The 24245-nt window shown below is 42.5% G+C and overlaps 1 protein-coding gene across 2 annotated transcripts in view; it reads right to left on the reverse strand.

Moving 5' to 3' along the window:
• The window catches only part of IGF1R (insulin like growth factor 1 receptor), a 169918-nt gene that overhangs the window by 41592 nt on the left and 104081 nt on the right, over window positions 1-24245 (reverse strand). For both annotated transcript variants that reach the window (XM_084293335.1, XM_084293334.1), the window contains exon 3: window positions 1557-1869. In XM_084293335.1, coding sequence (XP_084149461.1) covers window positions 1557-1869 — 313 coding nt within the window. The remainder of the gene's footprint in view (window positions 1-1556; window positions 1870-24245) is intronic.

A 24245-nucleotide genomic window follows, 5' to 3' on the forward strand; every position in this document is an offset into this window, starting at 1 on the left:
TCAAAGAAATCTGACTGCCAGGCTTACTTGTGCCACTTCTTTTATTCACAGACATTTATAAGCACTTCTTAAAGACCAAATTCAAGGAGCAAGAATTCGGGCTAGTCTAGCCTTTGGCTAGAACAGCTTTTTAAAGGCTGTTACACTGTTGGCATACTCTTCTCAAAGTTAAACACTTCATGTGTGGACAAAATTTGCCCTCTGATCACTCCTTCTGGTAAATGTCTTTCCTGATTCAAGCTTGTTTTTATCTTACAAATCAAAGTGCTGGAATAAATATTTCATTATCACTTACTCTATATTATTGCTTTAGACAGAAAAAATGAAAGAAAAAAACAAACCCAGCTCTGAAGTTTTTGATTCCAACACTGATGAACATGGACTCGCTATTATATTTAAAAGAAATTGAAACCACTCTCTTCTAAGGCTTAAAGAAACATGTAAATTGATAACAACAGTTTTTCATGCACAAACAATAAAAGAAAGAAGCTTCCTTGTCTTAGTAGTAAGATCCTGTTTCAAAATCCTGCACTGTAACATGCCACAAACCACTAAAAGCTGCAGACACAAGCAAGAGGCATTCAGCTACATGTACAAAGAATGCTGGAAATGCCTTCCATTTGCAACTATTTGTTAACACCACCTCTGGGGAACAAAACGCTCACTGGCCTTGGGTTACAGCTCCTTTCAATCTCTGCAGCTGAGCACAACACTGAGATAAGATAGGATGGCCGTGCACTTCAGTGTAAGCACTTCCAACAGCTGGTACTGCAAACTCAGGTAGATAACAAGTGAAAGATTTCTCAGGTGAGTATTGGGATTTGAGCAAACACGGTGTTAAGTTGCTTACATCCAAATGTAAACCAGAGACTGCCTTGGTACTTGACTGAGTGGATGAACGGCATAGACATACAGCAAGTGCAGGAATCATCACAACCACTCTCCAAAAAGCCCAACATCTCAGATCTTGAAGACATCTTTTTAGCATAGTACTGAAGCAGTAAGAATTTTAGCACCCTGACTTTCCCCTTACTTATTGAGGTCTATAGCTTCCAAGGGTCAGCAGGCAGCTGAGGCTGTTTGCTTAACCACAGGTGTTAAAACACCATTGTTATCTTCTGGAAACAGTGAAAAAAAAGAGAAATAGAAATAAATATACTAAGGAACACGTGTGCCTAAAATGCAAGTACAGATAAAGCAAATAATATATGATGCAAGGTGACTCCCAGCATTTGCTCTGTGTGTGATAATGATCATCTGCTGGTCACCACTCTTTTTTTTTTTTTTTTTTTTTTTAACTGTCTACTTGTATTGATCTGATCTCCTCAAGTCCTTCAGAAGAATTAGTAGGAACTGACAATGCACAGGACCACACACAATTGGACAATCAGACCTTTAAATGGTGTCTAAGCAAGCCTTTACTGGGAAGCCATGCAATTCCCAATCATATCTTCTACTGAATGCAATTTGTATCACAAGGCTGCTGCAGAAAAAAGGGGAGAAAACAAACAAACAAACAAACAAGCGTGCTAACAGATTTCCAGAAGCTGCATTACCTTTGGCTCCCGTTGCGTATGAATCCAGAGGGGCACTCTGCCATGCACTCATCATTGTGAATCACAAACCTCTCATATTCACTTGTTTCGGTGGCAGGGACTTTGGAGCAAAACTCCTTAGTCACGCAGCGCCAGCCCTCAAATTTGTAGGTGTTGGGAGGGCAGGTGGGCATGCAGACTCCTTCATAGTAGTAATTGCGGCAGGCCACACAAGCGGTGTTGTTGTCAGGCGCTGTGCAGCTCCCCAAGCACTCGGGATGGCAACACTCATTTTGGTCTGTACAGGCTCGCTTGCCACATGAGCTGGGGCACACTGCAAGACAGAAGGCAAGGTAGCGTGAGTAAGAGCTGTTAAACACAGGGAGTGGTATGAAAGAAAAGTTCTGATCTGTATAAATCTGTGCTTTCATTCCCTTGGCTCCAGAGCAGCTCTGCAAAAGAACCAATTCCTGTAAAATTAACAAACTTGTTTTTTTCCAGTTTCAGTTTCCTGAAAATATATTTTTCTACAACCAAATTTATAACATGAACCAATGCAAAAAAATATTTTTTTTGAAAGCAAGATCAACATAAAGATAATGGAAACAACCAAGTACTGTAACCCATTCCACAGACCTAATATTATGGTGTGTGTTTGTGTGTGTGTGTGTTTTTTTTAAGTGCTGACTTATTGTCTTTCTAAGCATTTCTCATCTTTCCCGTTTGTACTTCAAATTGGTCTTTTACTGGCAAGAAAGCAAGCTTCCTTTAAACAACTTAATTACACTTGTACAATAAAGCATTGCTATACTGCAGCACACATGGTTAGGTTGACCCCAATGTAGCATCCCAATGTTGCTTATGTATGCAAAATGAGGTTTAATAAAGTACAGATGGTACACATCAAATACTGTGCAATCAGGGAGCTGCTATTTTCCCCTGAAGAGCGTAACAGAACTCTGCCTTATCCCCAAATTCCAGGTTCAGAGAACAAAATATGTAAGGGAGGAAAAAAATGGGGTTCAAATTTATTGAGACATTCATTTTACATGAAAGCCTTTTGGCTTGGAAGAAACGAACAAAGAGCAGAGTCGCCACCAGACAATCTCACTATTGTTGCATCAAACGAAGTGGCAGCATTATATTTATGTAACAACAACATTTTGATTACAGCGTTGTATGGCCTTTTAGCCATCCGAGTGGTGTGCCAGAGGCTCTGTAAACAAACACAGATAGGAAATCTGGTTTGCATTAAGTGACTGTTTTCCACTTTCTAACTTCGCTAAAAAACAGTACCAATAATAACAACGTAAAACAAAATTTCAGTAGTACAACTCCAGCGCGATCCAAGCAAAGCACCACAAGACACTGAAGCTGAGCTATCTGAGCAAAAAGCACACAACCACTGAAGAAGTCCCTGTCCCAAAGCGAACACGGAAGCAACAGAGCCCAGCCCGCAGGGAAAGACAAGGTTTTAAGGAAGCAGAATAATCCCACAGAAGTCCTGCACTGCAATTTTTCTTTTCTGACCCTCACAAACCTGAAAAGCAGCAAAGCAGTAGCATTTTAGAGGAAGTTTCATTACATTCATGCAAGACACCGCTTCATCCCGCAGCTTTCTTGTACTGCCATTGCAACCCAGCTGCATGTCTGCTGCCCCCGCTGCTCCGCAGCTGCCGATTTGCTTTTTGGGGCGGAAAAGGAGAAGGGAGATGTGAGAGCAAGGGAACAGAGCAAGGAGGTGGCTGCTGTGCATCCTGCTAGCCATGCTCTGGCAGACACCAGCACAGGCAGCACAAACACTGCATGCACTGAAAGAGGCCAAACTGAGATGATTTCTGCAGAGCCAGTGATTTGTAAAACCCAGAGCAGCAATGAGGAGGAAATTACTGCTAAATAATGCACTGCATAAATATGCTGTTGTTTTTTTCTTCTTTAAGAAGAAAAAATTATACCTACTACATCTGACCAAAACCAAATAAGGCTACAGGTGTAAAATCTTTTACTGATGGTCACTTTCACCAGTGTAAAAGCAGGGACGCATGCCCAGCTGCCACCTCAGCCAGGCACGTTAAGGTACACAGTACTACTCCCATTGCCAACTACTAAGGCATTTAAGAGAGGAAAAAAAAGCAGCGTGTCTTGCTAGCAGATGGACTGCTGTTCTGAGTGGGTGCCAGAACTCAGATTTAGTGTGGTAGCTACATTTCCAGTTCAAAGCCCTACTAAGAAAAAACACACACCCCCATGCCTCCACAAAGTTCATTACCAGATTTATGGAGAAGCTCTACATGATTTTTGTTTTCATCTGGACAGACATTTGCTAAAAACAAAGGCTGCTGCATTAAGTGTTCAGATGAATGTAGTAGGAAAAGAGCGGGTTTATTTCATTCTTGGGAAACACTTTCATATTGCTTTAATGCCTCTGCAACTCATGAATAGTCTGGTATATAAATAGGATTCCCTGCATCTCTTCATAAATCTGCTGACTGTCGTCTGCAGAAATATAAATTGAAGCAAAGAAGGATATACAAGTTCATATGAAAAAGGTAATCAGTGAACTAGATTTTCCAAACTACAGTAATATTTTAATCACAGCCATTTTAACAAGAACTCTTGAAAACATTTTAAAGATAATTTTTTAAAAGCTCAGCAACCTCATTTTTCTCTCAGTCCTGTTCTTGCTAACGTTGGCAAAGCATTCAGCCTGGAGACAATACGGGTATCCTGTTTCTTTGAAGAGCCATAACAAGAGCTTGTGTGTGTAAGATATGTTATGAACAACAAAAACTCTTATCTGCCTTAACTGCCAGCTCCCCAAGTTACCCCTGTTAAAAAGCCTTACTAAATATCAGCGGCTGGTCCTACAACCCAGCCCCATCCAGCCTTCTCCCCCACCCACGCAAATCGTGCACCTTGGGCTGCTGCATCTGTACCCAAACATTTCAAACGCAGGTTCCAAAACACTTCTGCAAAAAAAACAACCAACTGCATTACGCTTGAATACTTGTTGACTTCAGTCTGCAAGAACATTAGAGACAAACATAAGCAAAGGGTGGGTTGACATTTCGGGATGGAATTTATAAGCTAGGTACAACAGTGCCTTGAATCGTGAAGGCTGATGACTGTATACAAGGGGGGGGAAATCCTTGCTGACAACCACAAGGGCAAGAAATACTGAATTGTCATCACGTGGAGCTACCGAGATAATGGAAAATTTCAGAGACCTTGGAGTGCAGCCATGGAAGAAGGAAGTCAAAGCAAGACCTAGAGAAGAGCCGACCCTTATGCAGCTTCATGATCTTACTGAAGAGATGAAGGAGGCTTGAGCAGACCAGAGAGCCCAATTATTTACGTTTGGGAGTGAAAATACTGAACAATCATCAAGTTCAAGGAATGACACAACAAGAATACCGGTAGCCACAAATCAAATTCACTGGAGCAAAAGTAACAGCAGTAGAGTCTTTGACCTTCTGTGCTTCATCTCCTCTCTGACTTCTTCACATGGAAAGTTTTCCTTGTCAACAAAATTCAGGAGATTTTCCAAATACTATTAAGATACTATAATCACTCATAACAAATGCAAAATATTTCAAGATACCTGCTTACTGAGCAGCTCAGATGCAGACCTGCCACACAGAAGAGAGAGATTTAAAACTAAATGCAATGATCTTACAAACGAGCAAGAAGACTTCCAAGAGAATCTGACTCAGAGACTCATCATTCTCAATTAAAATCCCCAAGATGCTGAACCGAACTTGCAAACACGAAGCAAGCTTGAGAAACCCTCACACACAATTCTCCAAAAGCAAGGAACAAATCATCTCTTTGTATTTACGGCAGTTCCTTTTGGAACACTCCAACACTAAGGAGGTGGTAGTAAGTTTTTCTGACATTTAATATCTCAGCGCCGTTTGAAGCACGCACAGAGCTCGAGCCCTCTGAAAGCACTCCGCGGTGACATCACGGCTATTGTACAGTTTGGACAGACAAAGTGCTCTTATCTCCAAGACGCCATGACTTCAGCAGCGCTGAAACAGAAAAATCAGGTGAACAAACAATCAGTCACAGGGAGGGAGAGTGCAGCCAGAAGAGGAAGACTTCTGGCAGGCCGAGGCATCCGCCTCTGCCAAGGATGGCACCGGGCCAGTCACATGCGGGCAAGCAGAAGGTTGCCAAGTGTGGGATAAATATTTTTTTAAAAAAAGATTCTTTCTCTCCTTGTAAAACGATATTCAATCCTTCCTTTTTAAATATATTTTTTTCTTCTTTTTTACAGCATCTTTCGCATATAATACCGTTTCTGAAAGACAAGGAGAAAAGCCTCACTTTGAGCAGAAACCAGAGGAGGAAGGGAGCATTTTCTCCGAGCCAACTACTGAAAAAATTAGCTGTCTAAATTTATCCACAAAGACAGAAAAAACGGTCATTTTTGGAATGTTAATCCCTCTACATGACAGATTTTTTAAAATATTGCGTTTTAATGGTCTAAACTTTGGTACGGACTTTCGAACAGCTGACTTCTAATGCTCAAGCAGCCTATACAAGACCTGGCTTCTTTTGCCCAGTATACCGTAAGAATGGAGACCGGAGAGACATTACTCAGAAAATCCAGTTCCAGTGATTCATGGCCAGGCCTGGAATTAAATAACTACAGAATAAAGGTTGCAATAAGGAAAAACATGTATGAAATACATGCAGTAACGTGTTCCGATCACAGAAATATGGGTACAAGTCATCTCCAAAGAACTGAAGAAGCCACTTATTTTGATCACTTGTGCGAACTCTTCATACTGCTATAGAAACAGGAGTTAGGGACACATTAACAATGGTGTATTTTTTCCCCCAGTTTTCTCCTTCAGTCTTAAAATTGGTACCTCATCTTTGGCCAAAATCCTGAAGGGGAAACAAAAACCAGAAAACCCACTCTACCATATCAAAAAGCTTCCTTACTTTCCTGCAGTTAAGACAGAAGATGTGGCAGATTTTGAAATTACCCAGCAGATCCCATTTAAAGGTCCACTTTAACACAGCACTGATACTATGAATTGAAAGTGATCGGTTTCTTTCCCTGTAACCTTCCAGTAGGCATACAATCATGCCCATCAGTAAAATGTTTGGCTGGGTCTACACAAACTTACACCAAGAGGCAAGACAATGGTATTAAGCTGACAGCCTGCAGGCTGTGTCGGACTTCAGATCATTTCACTAGAGCCGTGTTTCCCTGTTTACACCCTTCTTGCTACCAGCCCGTTTTTATGTGGATCTTGAAATTAGTCTGAAGTTGTTCTATGGTGAAGAATCTACTCTTACATCCCCTTCCTTGGGATTTTGTGGCCAAAAACCAACAGCACACTAGAAGCCTGCACAGTACCCAGCCGGACATCAGCTGCAAGGAGGCAGAAGAACGCAGTGGGCACAGGCGAGAAGAAGGCAGCCCAGTTCCACCCAGCACCTGGAAACTCTCGGAGGCCACCAGATGAGGCGAGGCATGAAGAAAAGAGGACATTGATTATTCACTGTAATGAACGCTTTGCTAGAACGCATTGTTGTGGTGAAGCATTCAATGCCTGACAGTTTTGTCATTTTTTTTCCATCAACTTTACAGTTCTCCCTCCCTTGGAACAGCTGTAGTAAACAGAACAGTTTAGGCTAGCACAGGCATCAGGAAAGCACACCCTTGAGGAACCAGAGGCCCATGGCATGGTTTGTAACCTCCTCCCAGCACAACGTATCTGCTGCTCTCCTTCCCAGCTGAAAAGAACACAACAGCCCATTAAAAACAATGGTGCAAATAATGCAAAGCACATTTCAGTTGGATACGCCGGAGTTTGAGGGCCCCCTCCCTACCTTTCTGCTATCTATCATGCATTCTTCACCCTACAAGTTGCCTCAAAACAGCTTCTAGGCTTCCCAGTTGTGATAAATAACGTGTGCTAAATCTGTTTTACTTAGAGCAACTAAAGGACTCAGGGACACTGCTTGGCATTGCAAAACCTACCATCCCTTCAGGTTTCCTGCAAGGGAAGCAGTCAGCCCTGTTAAAAGCTCCCGTGGCGTTACAGCTACTCATACCTCACAGAAATTAGAGCAAAGGGAAGCGCTGAGTGAAAACAACTACCTTAGACCACAGTAAACAGGAACCAATATGTAGTACAGTTACTCCATTTGCTCCGAAGTGCGTAATACTAGTGCCCAGGAAGGTGCAAATAAACACGGCTTATTGACAAAAACAGGCAGCACGAATTGCATTCTCTTTCAAAACAGTTTATGTTGCCCAGCGCTACTCAGACTGGCATCATTGCAGCTGGCACTTGAGCGAAAGAGGAAAAAAAACAAGTCCATTTTGTCCTTTCCACGCCAGTATGAATTCAGCACATAAACACAACCGAGGCGTATACACAAGCAGCTATTAGGCGTCCGGGCCAGTTTTACTCTATCTTTGACACAAAGTAAGCAGATTGGTTGGGGAAAAAATTATTATCAGTGCTGCGCTGTTCTAGAAACAGAAATTTCCTCTACAAAGAGCAAAAAATCTCCCACTGAGCAAACACAGATCAGAGCAATAACTCCAACGCCACCGGGGATGGAAGCACGGCCTGCAGGAACGCGGGGCTGCTCCCATCACCCAGCACTCGCCGCACAAACTCGCTAATGCTTCTGGAGGGACAACCAAAATCCCTGAACTCTTCCCTAGCACAGGCGTAAAGCAAAGGGCTGCCACAGTACAGCTCTGAATCAAGTTATTTTTCTTTCCAATCAAGATTACATGTAATATATTGGCAGCGATGCCTACCCCCCTACGCCCCCCGCTGTTGCTTAAAGTAAGATTTAATCTGCCTGCCTTCCAAATTCTGCAAGTGTAAGGCAATAAGTTTTACATGATTTAATTAATATACTGCAAGCAAGGAGTGCTGGTCAGCCATCTCCTGGCAAAATCCCAGCTGGAGAAGAATCCTATTCACATTCCAGATTTATTCTAAAGGAAGAAGACAGTTTGATAACATTATCACACTGGCCTAAATTATGTAGCTCTCTTAATGTTGATGGATAATGGCAGTTTATTCTTGGACAGAAAAAGTCACCGGTTCCAAAGGATTCAACTCCTGCTACGTTTCAGGAATGTCCTTCACATTTATGCATTAAGCCCATCAACAGGCTTAACCATTCTGTCATAAACAATGAAACATGATGTTAGTTTTAAATGCGCATGTAACACTCCAATTGAAGGCTAATTATCCTGTAATTTGAAAAAAAAAAAAAAAAAAAAAAAAAGAAGAAAAAAAGGCTTCAGTAAAAACTAATGTTCATAACACAGAGTCAGATAGAATATTTAGAAAGTTTTTGCTCATCTACAACTAGGATACCTGTGTTAACAATAAAAAATGAAACCAGTTTCATTGGGAATGATTCGAACTCAAAGGAAAGAGTCCAAAAAGAACGCTTGAATCACTTAGGGCCTGCTGGAGAGCCATGTTTTCAAGCAGTTCACGTGCTAGTGAGATGACCTAATATGAACAGGATTAAGATCTGTGAAAAGCTGAGGAATCTGAGAAAAGAGAGCTACTACAATTAAAGTGCAAAACAAGATGCAAGAATACCAATGATTCGGAAAGTTGTCCCCAAGACACCTGAGTACAGTTGTATTCAATTACAGACTGGTAAGTCTGCGAGTGCATCATCACTTCAGGTATCTGCACACTGGAAGAGAAGTCATTCTACCAAGATCACATGACTTCAAACAATATTAAAACCAATTATGTTTAAAATCATAGACAAAATATTGCCCTTTGCAATTTCGTGAAATACAAGAGTGTGTAGGCAAATCTGCCAGGAAATTAAGGTTATGTTCTTGAGATCCACAACAAACCAAGGGTGAGCACTTCTCTTGGTGTTAATAATCATGAAATAATTTTCATTCTAAATCTCTCCTCTATTATCAACACAGACAGAATACACAATGTGCCAGACTTCGCAAGACCCAAAGGCAGACTGGGAGATCCTGCATCAACCAGTCTCTTAATTTACCCTTAAAAGGGTAAATGTTGAGTGTCTTTTCAGACTTGATGCAAAACGCTTTCACAGTTTGTAAGTCATCCTGAATTGTCCGAATGTGAACTTTTAACTGTGTCCTACACAGTTCAATCTCCAAAGAAAACTGCTGCAACAGTTGCCTCTCAGGTTATTAACGTTTTCATCCCTGACATTAAATGGCCAAAGGACCCACTATGAAGTGTGCAAGACAGGTGAACCACAGCTTTCACAGCAGCACCGCTGAGCCCCACTGAATTCACTCCTTGTGTTGGTATTCCACTCAAAGCTCAGTTCCCTGTTTGAAGTGATAAAAATCCCACAAAACTGATGTGTGAACATCTTCTGAAACAAACAAACAAACAAAAACACAAAAAAAAACCCACACTGTCATTCTGGAGTCCACATCTTTAAGCATGACATCTACAGATCGGGATGGAACACAATCCCAACACTTTGTTGTTGCCATTCCATAGTAGCTGTTTTTTGCTTTTGCAAAGGTTACTAGCCTGTTGCTAGAAAAGGGCTGAGCCTGGCAGCAGTGCCTGCTTTGAGAAGTGTGGGGATGTTCCAGATCCAAGGAGATGCTGGACACTGCCATGATGTGCCTAAGTGAACTGCTACAGTTCTGAAACACTAGAAATTAAAAAACACTCAAAAAAAAACAAAAAACAAACAAACAAACAACAACAAAAAAGACAACTATTACCCCTCCCTTTGGGTCACTGATGGGAAGCACACAGGCTTCCTCAGTGTTTTCTTCTAACCTAAGAGGACACGCCTCATCCAGGCTGCACTTAATTCACTATCTTGAAAAACATCCTCTGTTATCAGTTCTTCCAACACACCTATAAAATAAACTGAACAAGGAAACTGTGCTCTACTGCTGTCTCCCAGAAACTACAAACACACGTAAAAACACTCACAACAAAGGGTACACGAGCCACTGCTGTCCATGTAGGCGAGTACAGTTAATACTTGGATGCACGAGCTGTCCGTGCATACTTACAAGCACATGCTTTTGAGGAATTCCTGCTCATATGACTGGAAAAAAAAAATGACATTGCCTCTGACTTTCTAAATCCTTTCCTGCAGTAAGGATTTGTGATCAGATTAGGGACTACCAGACAGTTTTGTTTATTTATTTATACAAAGGACAGTCAAGGTGAGCTGTATCGCAGTATGTGACAGGGAGTCTGGGCTGCAGCAAAGCCAGCTCAGCGATGCTGCCCTGGCTGCAGTAAAGCCAGAGAAGGCATAGATATATAAATATACACATATATTAAAAAAAAAAAAAAAAAAAGGACAATTCATGTTTTTGATACTGGCAAAAAGTGGGAAGCACGTTGCTTCCCACTATGTTTCAGCTAGAGTTTGGCACATCTGAGCTACACTTTTCCACTCTTGTACCTTTTTTTGCAGTCTCAAGTCACATTCACATGAACATATAAATACACAGATCCTTACACACTGCGTATAGCAGATACTTACATGGATGGTCTCAAAAAAGAATACTCTTTTCACACACTAAAAAAATTATACAGAGTTATTTTAAATTCAGAACTGTTTGTATATTCCTTATAAGTTTATAAAACTCTCACTGTCCTCCCATGACTAACGAAACTGGAATTGAGAGAGTAGTCTATATTTATAACTCGTCTGGTTGCTCATGCCTATGGCCCTATTTCCACTCTCCGTTACTGTACACAGAGCTATGTGAGGTATTGTGGGTTCCCAAACTTCACCGATTTCCTAACAAGGCAGGCCTGTGTCCCGGAGGAACAAACTGGGGGCTGTTTCGTTCCAGTATTGGCCGAACTCAGAGGGAGAGGCCTTGAGCTCTGTGGTTTTGGCAGCTCTTCTTGAAACTGGTATTAGAGGCCATTTCTGTGCAATTACATGCCTAACTGGCACCGGATTGTGTATCAATGCTACTGATACATCATCTGCAGCACAGACCCAGCCACAGCCCGGCCCGTGCAGCTGCGCACTTACCTTGTCGCCTTGGTTTGACTGCGAGCAGGAACACCTCACCGCTCAGCTGAGTGGGGCCCTCAACGTTACAGACACACCTCAAGCACCCAGCAAATCCACGCCACTGACATGAAGTCCAGCAGACTGCTCACTGCCCTCTCAGAAGTAGGAGGAACAAAAGCTAGAACTTGGTCCAAAATCCCACAGAGACTACCCTAGGCTCAGTAACACTGGCACACTCTGAAACCCAGAGGGGCGGAGGAGAAGAGACTGTACCAGGTACTGAAATGCAGTACAGTAAGACAAAAGGATTTCATACAAACGAAGGCTGGGTGACACTCACAACCCATAGGAATCTAATCCATACGGAAGTCTCAAGATCTATCCAAGAATCATGCGATCACGTATCATCAGCATCTTTTAAACAAAACCACTTCACTGGTTCAGAAATCCTAGAGAGGTGTGTCAGCCTTTACCATGCTAAAAGTACCTCAGAATTCACAGATTTTTAACACGTGCCATGCACCTGTGGGGCACAGAAATTGTTTCTAATTTGCAGATCCATATTGTGTATTATATACATTTATATTGTATATCTGATATAAACAAATTTGCATACAAATCATAGATTCATAGATTACTTCAAGTTTGAAGGGATGCCCAAGGATCACTGAGTCCAACTCCTGGCTCCACACAGGCCCACCCAAAAATCAAACCCTGTCAGAGAACGCTGGCCAAACACCTCTTCAACTCAAGCAGGCTTGGGGCCACGACCACTTCTCTGAGCGCCTGTTCCAGGGCCTGCTGGGTGCAAAACCTTTTCCTGACCCTCTCCTGTCCCAGCTCCATGCCGTCCCCTCAGGTCCTGTCACTGTCCCCAGAGAGCAGAGCTCAGCGCCTGCCCCTCCGCCCCCATCGTGAGGGAGCTGCAGGCCGCCATGAGGCCTCCCCTCGGCCCGCTCTGCTGTGGGGAACACCCACTACTGACAGACAAAAGACAGAGGATAAGATTTTTCAAATTCAAAATAGGTTCTGGTGGCTGAGTTTGGGTCCAACTCTCAAGGAGTTAGATTCATTATGGTTATTTGAGCTATAATAAACCACAAAAATCAACAAACCCACAGCTCTTTCTATTCGGCTTTGCAGTCAGAAGAGAGCTCCCAACAGTAGCCACCACACCAAGCACTAAGAGCAGGCAGGCAGACAGACTACCTGCCCAGCACCGAAGGAGAATGGAAGCAAAGAAATATTTATCTTTCTGTGCAATTGTTTCATATCCTAGCTTCCACGTGGAGACAGAGGTGATTTCCACAAAAACCCCGAAGTGTTGAGCAGTCAGACCATATTCAAGTTCAGGATAATTTATCTGGGAATCTACATTTTCCACACACCAAAATGTGGTAAGATCTGGACTGTGCTTAAAAAGATTAAGCCTCCATTCCTACTAACCAAAAGTATCACCAGGAAAGCAGTGGCCAGTGTGGTCAAATATGTCTAACTGAACTGTGAAAATTTTCCTCCAGCAAAATACATTTGTCCTTTGTATTTGTTCTAGCCAAGAGAGAAATCACCTAAATCATCGTATAAAGCAGAGCTAGATTTCAAAAACAAAAAACGGCGTAAGTCAACAAAGATGTATTTTGGTTAAGTGCAAACAAGTGCTGTTTTAATAGCTGAGCAGAGCAGCCTAACACATCACACTTCCAGACACAGGAACTCGTAAAGAAACATCACCATAAACCCACACAGAGCTCAGTGTCTGGTTTGTTTGCATTTTCTATGTGCTCAGAACAAGTACCAGCACGGGGAGAACCCCCAAACGTGTTTTGCAAACAATTAAGCCAACCTGAAACCAAGCGCTGGGGCTGAAGTCATCAGCCTGAGGAGGGCCCAGGCTCGCTGAGCCGCCCAAGCCGGAGCTCAGCACAGGCAGCGAGGGGCAGCACCCCTCTTCCCTCCTGCCCTTTAATCCCAGCATCGCTGTCACTGCTGTAGGTAGACTGCAAAGCTGCTCTGCGCACCCGCAATCAGCATTACTTTAGTAATTATTTCCAGTTTATTCAACTTTCTTTTTTTTTTTCCCCTGCAATAAAGCAGTGAAGATTGACAGACAACTCTGGTGAGTCAGACATTCAAAAGGTAAAGGCAATCTGTGCTTCTCACCATCTACACAGTAATGCTGCTGGTTTCTTTTCCATGACTGTGCGTGTCTGTAACACAAGACAAACCTCCAAAAAGCTATTAAAAATTCTTCATACATTTCAAGAAGAAAAGCCATCTAAATTCATCACAAGAAGCTGAAGTTCACCTCACTTAGAGTGAGTGATTTAAATATGTATTTTTTTTAAAATCATAATTATGGAGAAACTTTTTTTTTTTTAAGGAAAAAAAGGTCTGAAAAACTAAATACAGCAAAGCTTATCTTTTGTTGTTTGTTTTTTTTTTTTTTTCTTTTAAACACAGGTTCTACATACACACTCCATTAAAAAGGGTTATGTTGCAGTAACTAAAACACAAATCCTTCTACAATTTAACTGACCCCTTACTAGAGTTTTTAAAACTCTTTTAAGTTCCACCATGCATTTCATTTATTTTGCATAGAATTAGTATGAGGTATAGAAGCAGCAACATTTTACCCTTCCCAAAACAAACTATGCAATTCAGCAACAACATAATTTATAATTTCATGCAGATATTTCAGACAGGCTGTGAAGACTTCACACAACTCTATTTGCCCTAGAAAGTATTAGGTTTATAGGACACCTACAAACACCTATAGAGAAAAAGCTAATTTCATGAATTCTAAGTTTAATTTCTCAGGGATGCTGCAGTAGACAAGACTACAATTACATTTTCTTCCAGCTATGGGTCATCGTAACTTCTCACCATCTACACAGTAACTTATTAAATTAAATCGTAACTGCAGTAACTGCAGTTACATCTGGTCGTAGAGGTTAAATGGGTAAAAGCACTGCTGTTTTCATTTTCAGGAGCCCACATGGTGTGCTGTCTTTATACTATTCGGAAGTGCATCGTTTTCCTTCTACTTACTGATGTTTTGAACCTGTCAGCCATGCAGGTCACCAAGTTCTCCAGATGTACACTTACAAAATGCAAAGTAGACTGAGAAAAAAATGTTTCTGGCTATTCCAGAGTTATCAGTATCGTGTCATTCCCAGCAGCATCTAGTGTTGACGCTGAGAAATGCTGTGACAAAGAGTTATCTGTCACCTCGGTTCCAGATACTTATGACTATAAAAGGAGCTCGGGGACTGGTTTTGGCCAGCCATACTGGGACCATGTAACGCTGCCATCAGAGCACGCTCAATTTGAGAAATGCTTTCCAATTCCATCATTAGAAATGACAGTGCTCTCCCCATGTGTATGACTGCAAAATGAAGCAACAAATGGATCTGTCTCTATTCCAGCCATTGAAGGCCTTGCCTCCTCTGCAGTTATGCGAACATAAACTTCCATATGCATTAATAAAAAAAGTTTGCTATAATTATGCAAACGTTAGCCTCCAAATATTATTTGAAAACACACTGATTAAAAAACACGCAAATTCAAATTAGCAGGTCTGAGCCTTCAATGAAAAACAACAAAAGGGAACCACCAAATTATGGCAGATCCTGCTTGTTGATGGCTAAGAAACAAGAAACAGAGAAGAGGAAAAACAATCATTATTCTAGGATTTGTCCCCCCTTCAAAACTAAAAGCATTAAATTGGATGGGAACAGAAAAGCTCATTTTGTCTGCAGTCAAGTACGGAGAAGTATCATTTAAATTGCAAATTACAGAGCACCAGATTTTTGCACAAAGTTCAAGGGTTTTTTATGGTTTGTTTTTAAGAATTAGAAATGACATGGGGAAAAAGTAAAAGGGTTGGCTTAGCTACTACCCTTAATATGTACTTCAGCTTAAATATGTCTCAGATTCATTTGATGCACTTTATTTACTCACCATGGCTTGTTAAGGTGATGACAGAAAGTAAAGCAGCTCCTCAGGGATCATCTCTAAGGATGCAGTATCTGCTGGTGGCCACACTGGCGCTGGAGGATTAGCTGCTATAGGAGTATCTCCAAAATGACTAGTTCCTCCCTGCTCCCCACATCATGTCCCTCTCCACAAAGAAAACTTTTAATCCATTCAGACCTTTCCTGGGAAGTTCTTTTGAACCAACAGTTCATTTGACAAACCTTCTGCCTCCCTTTTACAGGTTTTAAAGAGCTTGCTCCTACTCCCATCAGCTTCTTGGCCTTGGTTCCTACAAATTAAACTTCATGAAGGCTTAATAACAGAAAAATATATACTTCATGTTCATGCAGTGTTTTTTAACCAGCAGTTCTCAGAACGCTTTACAAAGCATGACATCTAATCGAGTGGTCGTTTTTATGTCCATTTTAAGTGGGAAAAAATAGATGTAGTAGAAGAAGGAGAGTTACTCAAAGTTACAGCAGAAGATTTAGAAATAGAAGAAACTGATTGTCTTGATATACAAAAGCCCCTGACCCTACACGACCACAATGACTTGCTTTAAAAGTGTAACAAGCCCTGAAACATAGACTTCAATACAGGATTACACAAGGCTATTCAGATGACCTGGCATTCAAACATTTACTTGCCCGGCTGTTAGCACATAACAGAGAAAAGACAAGGCAGAAGCCAGATATCTTTTTAAAAAGTGAATGTATAGAAATCAGCCTTCTTGGGGATAATTGCAAAAGGAAAAAGAAAAAAAAAAAAAAAAGGAAAGAAAAAAATCAGTGGATATATAAGTAACCACAAAGAAATAAATATTTCCACTCTAACAACGGACCTAGTCTGAAATTTGAAATCTCTCTGTAATATTAAACTTCACATGGAAGTAAGCAAGGCTTCTCAGACCAAACAGTACTGACCCAATGACCTAACCAAGGTACATGATAGATGAGTACCTGTCAGCACTGGGTCACTTACCTGCAAGATTTAGCCTGGCAGGAGTATTATAAACTGTGTTAGTGCAAAGGATGTCAAACAGTTTGAAGATTCCTTTAGGAAAACACAGACAAGGAAGCTTTTCCAAAAGTTTCTGTCTTTGGTATTTTGACTCAAGGGCTCCTTGTTTTAAAACAAACAAACAACCCTCAAAAAAGTAGTAAGCCAAATGGTCTTACGAATTTTTAGTTTGTTTGTTTTTTTAAATAAAAACAACTACTGTTTCCTTTGCTGTGTCCTCTTTTTATTCTTATTTTTCAATCACAGATGGAGATGATGCCACCTGGGTGATCCTAAATGCTTGCCCAGTTGCGTACATGTATCCTTCCATCATGCCTAGAATTGATTTTCAGACAAGATATTGCTGCCAAATCTGGCACCTGAGAGAAGCAAGGTTAATCTAATTGAGCTTTTCATGCTCGCCAAAGAGAGAAGGTGTGTGGTGGGTCTGGGCTAGCCCAGCAGCTTTGAGGCACACATCTCTTGGTCTCAGCTTTTTACCTGTGATCCTCACCTAACTTCACCGATCACAGTATCTGCTATGCAACCAGCATCAGTCGCTGCTGGATTTCCGTGGCTGCTGACAGCCATGCGGTTAAGCAGTGGAGCTGTGTGCCTCCTGCCTCAACACCGTGCTGGGGCAGCGACAGGACGTCACCCATGGCACGACCAAGGAACCTGGAGATGACGTGACCTGCCATGGCTGCACAGCCTGGGACATGATCCACGCTGTCTGAATCCGAACTGGGGAGACTTCTCCAAATTGTCTTTTTTAAGATTAAGAAATGTATCTGGCTTTACAAATTATCATTCAGAGAATGACATTACCAGGTCAATGTGTTCCTGTGCATTAAGTACCTCTGAGAAAAGATGATTTAGAGCATTTTGTGGTTCTCAGTACAATAGTTAACAACAACCAAAAAAAAAGGCTCAGCACAAATAACTTAATAGCAATGTCTCTGGAAACCAAAATCTGTTTAAACGTAGTTTGAAATCTGCCAAACTAAACTTAAAAGAGACTCTACAAGCCCACAAGCCCCTTGGCCAGCTTCTCATTCCCTCAGATTTCCTCTCTTGCAGCACGGCAGCATATAGCTTTGCTTGTATCTCTCTTCTCCAGACAGATGCAGACAGCACCCTCTTCGCTGTACCATCAGTTTTTTTTTCCTGCTCCCCTGTTGGTCAAATTATCCTCTGCAGCCTCTGCCTGTAGCTCTTAAATAACTTCTCCAGCCTCCTCCTTCAGACTCCAAAAAATGCTATCTCATCAGTTATTCCCTGCAAACCACTAATAAAGTATTACCATGAGCTCGGTACCTCCCAAATGCAGTCCTACTGGCAACCCTACCAATAACCAGAAGCTCTGAAGTTCATGCAGCTCATCAAGCTTCTGCTGGTTTAGATCATGGCTAGTGCGATAAATTAGCAGTGTTGACACACATCCAGCAAACTAAAGGATTGCTGAGCTCTAATATCTCAAGATGAAGAGTACAACTAAGAAGTATTCAGCTGGATGTCTGATCTCATGGTCTAAGTTATGTTCTTAGTGAACTACTGCAGCATATATTGTTTTATGGGCAGTACCCTACTCATTTATAATGTGCGCACCGTAAATCAAAGGACTCAACACAAGAGAAATTGAGCTATAATTACATTTAGAGCTAAATGCTTTTGAAGTCTAATCATTCACAATAAAGGGCTGGCAGGCTCTTCCAAACAATCTCCCATCCAGAGTGCTGCGGCTTCTATGGGATACACTATGGGCGTAAGGAACAATGCACCAACCAGCCCCAAAACCCATTTTTATTAAAAACCTCCACTGGCTATATTTAAAAAAAAAAAAGTACAGCACTAGGTTTTATAAAATCTCACGTACTTTCATTGTTCTATCTGTACCTTTATGTTCTCTTACATGGCAGTAAGTGCACAGTGCTTGCTCCTGTTAACATATTTTTGCCAAGAAAGCAAAGCAGGCTGCAATGCGGGCAGACGCGTTTAAAGAACTTTCTGTATAGGTTGTGCGCCCCTTTGTGCATCCTAAATCCAACAGCTGAAAAAGGAAAAAGAAAAAAAAAATAAAAAAAGAAAAAACAAAACAAAACAAAAGAGCCGCCTTCTGTCGTTTCATTCACCACTCACTCCCAAACATTCAAATCAGCACCAGCGCGGCGGGGAAATCCAATCAGGGTAATGCTCTCGCTGTCTATCCCTGGCTCTGCAGGGCCGCGCAGCCGCGTGACGTGTGTTTATGAGCCTGGAGCAGCATCACGAGGCACGGCCCCGCTGCGCCCCTGGTCCCGCTGTGCCCACGGCCCCCGGGACCCGCTCCATCGCGGGCAGGAGCCTGACCACCACCCCCTGCCACACGGAAGCCAGGCGGCACGGCAGAGCAGCATAGAAATCGTCTTTCCAGAACTGTACACACATACCCAAGTATATTAGCGGTATGTTTTTATGCTGCTAACGTTTCAGCGGGCACTTCTCAACTGCAGGCTTTGGTAAAATTAAAGGGAAGCAGAGGCGGCCATTCACAGCGCAGTAAAAACGCGCTTTTAGAAGCACGCATGAAGAAAACGAAGCAAAATTGAAAGGCAGCTTTTACCATAGGCTCAGTTTGATTCTGCAGGTATAGATTTCTCTCCATAAAAATCAATAAAAGATTATTTTAAGCCATTTGATTTCATTACCCTGTATCAAATCTCTGTTCTGAATGGAACATCTGAATCAATTTGTAAAGCTCCTACAGGCTATGCTGTCGTAGGCTTTCAAGTGTCTTTTCTCTGCCTCTCTTACCACAAAGAGATAAAAATCCCACACTGGAGGTTATTTGATACTTCTAAACAAGTACCAGTGGATTTTTTTTTTTCTTTAGCCCTCTGATTCTTTACACTGATGTTTCAGGAGGAAGGAAAAAATAACCGCGAATCGCACACAACAGAGGGCCAGTTTGACACTGCAGATACTCACTTCCCTGGGTATCGTTTCCTCGAGGCACACCAGGCTGCGAGAGGTGCTGGTAAAAAGCCAGCAGGCTTCGTGTGCCCAGAAAATGCTCAATGCGTACCTGCGAGGTGCTCAGTGTGCCTCGTCTGCAGCTGCTGACACCCCGCGAGCTCCCCGAAAGGTACCGCTTTGCTGCAGTGGGAACCCAAGAACCCAACTGTCCTATTTCTAGTACTGAAAGAGGAAAGCGTGCTGAATTAAACAAAGACACATGCACACTGCGCACTCGACATACTGAGGCGACGGGGTTTCACCACAAAAGACACAGATTTCTGATCGTTTAATACATTAAAAAAAGATGGCAGAGTGGGTTTCTGTGTAGTGCTCTGAATCATAATGAGAGGCTTATTAAAAACCAAGCAGACAAAAAGAAATGTCACGGCATCAAGATTATTTCTGATATCTGCTTTAAACAACATATTGCAATATAAATAAGGAATGACGTTTCAAAGACATTTCCAAGCCTGGGTTTCTCAAATTTCCCCAAACAGATAACGTCCCTTTAGTTAAACTGCTGCATTTATAAGCCGGTCAGCACATCCCACGCTCTGTGTTCAGGAAGGTCACGATCCTGTTTGTTTTCCCTTGGTGCAATTCCCGGTGCCAGGGCTGGAGCCGCACAGCTCCGCTCCCTGAGTGTGCCCTCGGCTCCCCGCAGCAGCGCGGGGTCGCAGCCCAATGCAGCTCCGCACCTCAAGGGCTGCAGTCACAGCTACCTCCCGCAATCCTCTAATTCATCTGACTTGCCTGCATCCTCAGAGGGAGTTAAAGTGTGAAAAATCTTAATAAAGATTGTATCAGCATGAACAAACTTGGCAACAAATAAAAACATTCAGAAAAGAAAGCACAAAGCATCAGGCTTACAATCAGTTAAATAATCACTATTTAACCTAATGCCTGTATTTTGGTTTTAATTATTAATTCTCACGAGACTGTCGTGCATTACTGTAAGACTGCTTTGTCCTACAGCATGCGGACACTCCTATCTGCCAGGTAAGCTGGTGTACTTAACACCCCACCAGCAAGAACTGGGATCAGCACACGCATTTACATTTCAGGGGAGGCGGGACTCAGTGGGACCACAGGGGGGTTATTTGTTTTTTTTTTTAATTCAGAATAAGAAAGTGAAAATGAATTCAAATACCTTCTTTTCTTGGCAGCAGGCACTGCATTGTTAGCATCTCAGCCCACTAGTCTGAGCACTGCAGCTGCCGAGAGGAAGAAATAAATAAATATGAGCCCAACCCTAACAGCAAGGCATTTCAAAGGACAAAAGGATATAAAAAGAAGAGCTGCAATACATTTTGGTATAGCCACAAGTGAGATATCCCGAATTCCTGCAATTTACAGCCACTCTAAGATTATTCCTATTTTTTTTAAGCTCCTTACAGTAAGTGCTGCAGATCAATCCAACGCTACCCAGCCCTCGCTTCCCCACCCTGTTTGCATTTGCTGCAAAGGCCGTCCACACGCACCGCGGCTCAGCGGCCGCTCCTCTTCCTCCAGGGAGATATTCACAGCCTCTAGAACTTCAGGTAGCAAATTCAGGGGGCTTTAGATGCAATCTTGTTTTAAACATGCTGAATAACAACTCATGCCAGTGATTTCACAGCTGATGTTGCAACTGAGGGACTTTATGGCTTCTGTTCTGCTCTTTAAATCACCCGAGCAGAGCATCAGCCAGCACAGGTCGGTGCGAGCCAGGCAGGTGATGCCGGAGCACCAGGCATGTGGCCTCCTGCTCAGGGCTAGCAAACCGAAGGTGACGGGGATGGAAGATGTTCCAGAACTTCCAACGCCTGTGTTTGTTGTACTTCGGTTGTCTCATCAAGGAGAAATGCAAACACGAACTGCAGGAGGGCTGTGACCTTACCCCTTTCTGACGCAGCGAGGAAGTGACAGCCTTGAAGACAGAGGTGACAGCCCAGATCCTTCACAGACAGGCCTCGTTTCCAAAGGGATGCTTAACTCCCGCTTGCAAAACCCAGGCCAGCTGAATGTACCTGGAAGGCCAGAAGCCACTGCCACCGAGAGAAAGCCCAAAACACCAGCATCAGCAGTGCAGCCACTGACAAAACTGAAGGTGCAGGAACCAGACACGGGGCATGGAGCACACACGGCAAGATTTTCATACCAGCATTGTGCTCTATTTTACATCGTGTAACCTTGAGTTGTACAGTTGGAGGAGAATATTTTTACTGAAAGGAGAGCAGACAATAGGATACACTTGCATTTAAAGGCTTTTCAGCAATCCACATTGTCCATTTCTGGAGTGCTGTGAAAACTGTGCTGGCACACACGATACGAGATAGTTTCCCTATAACAAAAAGGATGCCACTAGGTGCTTCATTTATCTAAGTACCAAATATTCTGGACAAGTCCAAAGTAGATCTTATTAAAATGGTAAAAACTCACCAAAGGGCCAAAAACTTTTTTCTAAGCAGTACTTCATTCATGACTCCTCAAAAATAAAAACAAAACAAAACAAACAGTTTCTGAGCACACGATGATTAGGAGGATGATCACTCGGAGTAGCAATGCTTTGTCTACCTTCACAAAGCGTGGGGGGATGAGAATGGAGGAATGAGTTTCTGAAGAACAGCTACTGATAATTTGGGAAGCCAGAACTAGGATCAAAGACAACCACTGCTGGTCTCTCTCCACAATCAGTGCAAAGACGTGACACTTTGTGTACGGGCACCACACAGTACCTGAAAGCCTTTTTTTTTTTTTCCTTTTAAAAGAAAATGACACGCCTGTAATTTTCACTCAAAACAGAGTTCTACAAAACAAAGGCCCTAGATCACCCTCAAAGATTTAATATTAAGTTGTTAAATACGAAGATTTAATACTAAGAATTCACTAAGTAGAGACGCTAATTGCTACCCTAGCCGTACATATCCTAACTTTCTCCAAGTTTACCCTAACTCCTTACAATGATTTTATCAGATCCACAATACTCCGAACATTTTGAAGAGGACTGCAACAAAATACATTAGAGCACAAGTCAAAGGGATGAGCACTGATGTTGTTCTTCAGCTTCCATCTAAAGACCCGTCAGTTTGCTCGTTGATAAACACACCAAGTAACTGCATGTTCTGACTGCCGCTGAAAGCAGCACATGTCATTTTTCACGGAAAAACACAAAAGCCGCTGGTAAGCTGCCACCCTGCACTATCCATGAGTACCAATTTGCATTGAATTCAGGGAAATTAGTCAAGTACATCTGTCCTAGAAACGTGTGCTATCACAACAAAGCAAGGTTCCTCCACGCACACATCGCCTCCAGAATATTCTGCTTCCCCGGAGCACGTGCATCATTCACACAGTCCCATGGAATTTATATAGAACAAATAATTCCTGCAGAAGTTGCCAAGAAGTTTCACAAAACACTTTTGACAGGGAAAACCCGGTTATGAAGATTTTCTTCAAAACAGAAGAGTACTAGAAGTGTAAAATGGGAAAAAGCAAAATATTTAAACCATCTTGTTTCAGCACAGATAGGCAGAAAGGCAGCTAGCTGTAGGCTGTTGTAACTGGAATGCTCTAAGGATGCAAAGCAAGGGCTTTTACAAGAGAAACAAGTAAAACATGACCAACAGATGCTGTTTGAGAAGGGAAAAGTACAGTTGGGGGCATACAAGCCTTTTTTTTCAGATCAGATGCATCCATTCTGGTAAGGGACTGAACTACTACTTGTTTTTACCACTGCTTTTCTTTAGCCCGGAGAAAATGTGCATCCCATTTGACCCTGGAACGGAGCAGACAGGAGAATATTCAGAAAGATTTGACAAAGCTCATAATAGGAAGAATGTGCTCAAAATGAGAGTAGAAATTAAACACTGGTAAACTAGGTCAAATTACTGGAGGGGAGAGTATCCTGAAATACACCAAAAAGTAACTATTATAATTTCCACCTCAAATAATTTAAATGATTAATAGCAGGAGTTAGTAAAAATGAATTAACTCCTGCAACTAATTCAATTCCGTTGGATTTCCTTAGGGTGTCTGGATTTTTAAGCTTAGTACCCAAAGACCATTATGCTTTTACTGCAATACCCTGATGGACTTGCGTTCTTACCTTTTTTTTTTTTTCCTTTTTTTTTCTGGCCTAAATTTTTCCTAGTTGTTCCTTTTTATCAGCACCTTCTCTGAAGTTCCCGGCAGCCTCAGCACAACTAACTCACATCCACCATCCCTCTACCATGCTTTGTGCTGCTGCAAAGGGGAAACCAGGTTCAGGTCACAACAAGAGGAAGAAGACCACTTCTTTGAACCCGACGCTGCCCTGCATCCTGCACCGTGCTCCCCAGGTGTCAGGACAGTTGCCCCTAGGGGGAAAACCCAAAGGGCAGCTTCATGTGGGGACAAGGAGCAAGAAGCTGTAAGCTGCTTGCCTCCCTGCACTGCACCACGCGTGTCTCATGGCCATGGCAGCCCCAGCCCCTTCACAAGCAGGGAAAAGAGCTGTGGGGACTCGGCTTCCCAAGGGCTCGCAGCCACACAAAGGAGCTCAGAAGGGCAGACCCTGCCCTGCCGCCCTCCACCCCTTCCTCTGCCTTCCCTGTCCTCCAAAACAGACCTTGGCCTCTTCTAAAAGGTGGAGAGAAAAAAAAAAACAAACACCAAAATAACCCACCCTCCAGCAACCCCAGGTTTTTCCCTAGAGAACGATTAAAACAGCTCCCGCATTAACGAGGAGAAACCCAAATTTAGACGAGGTGC

The sequence above is a fragment of the Netta rufina genome (genome assembly GCF_964035555.1).
Source record: "Netta rufina genome assembly, chromosome: 11".
NCBI lineage: Eukaryota > Metazoa > Chordata > Aves > Anseriformes > Anatidae > Netta > Netta rufina.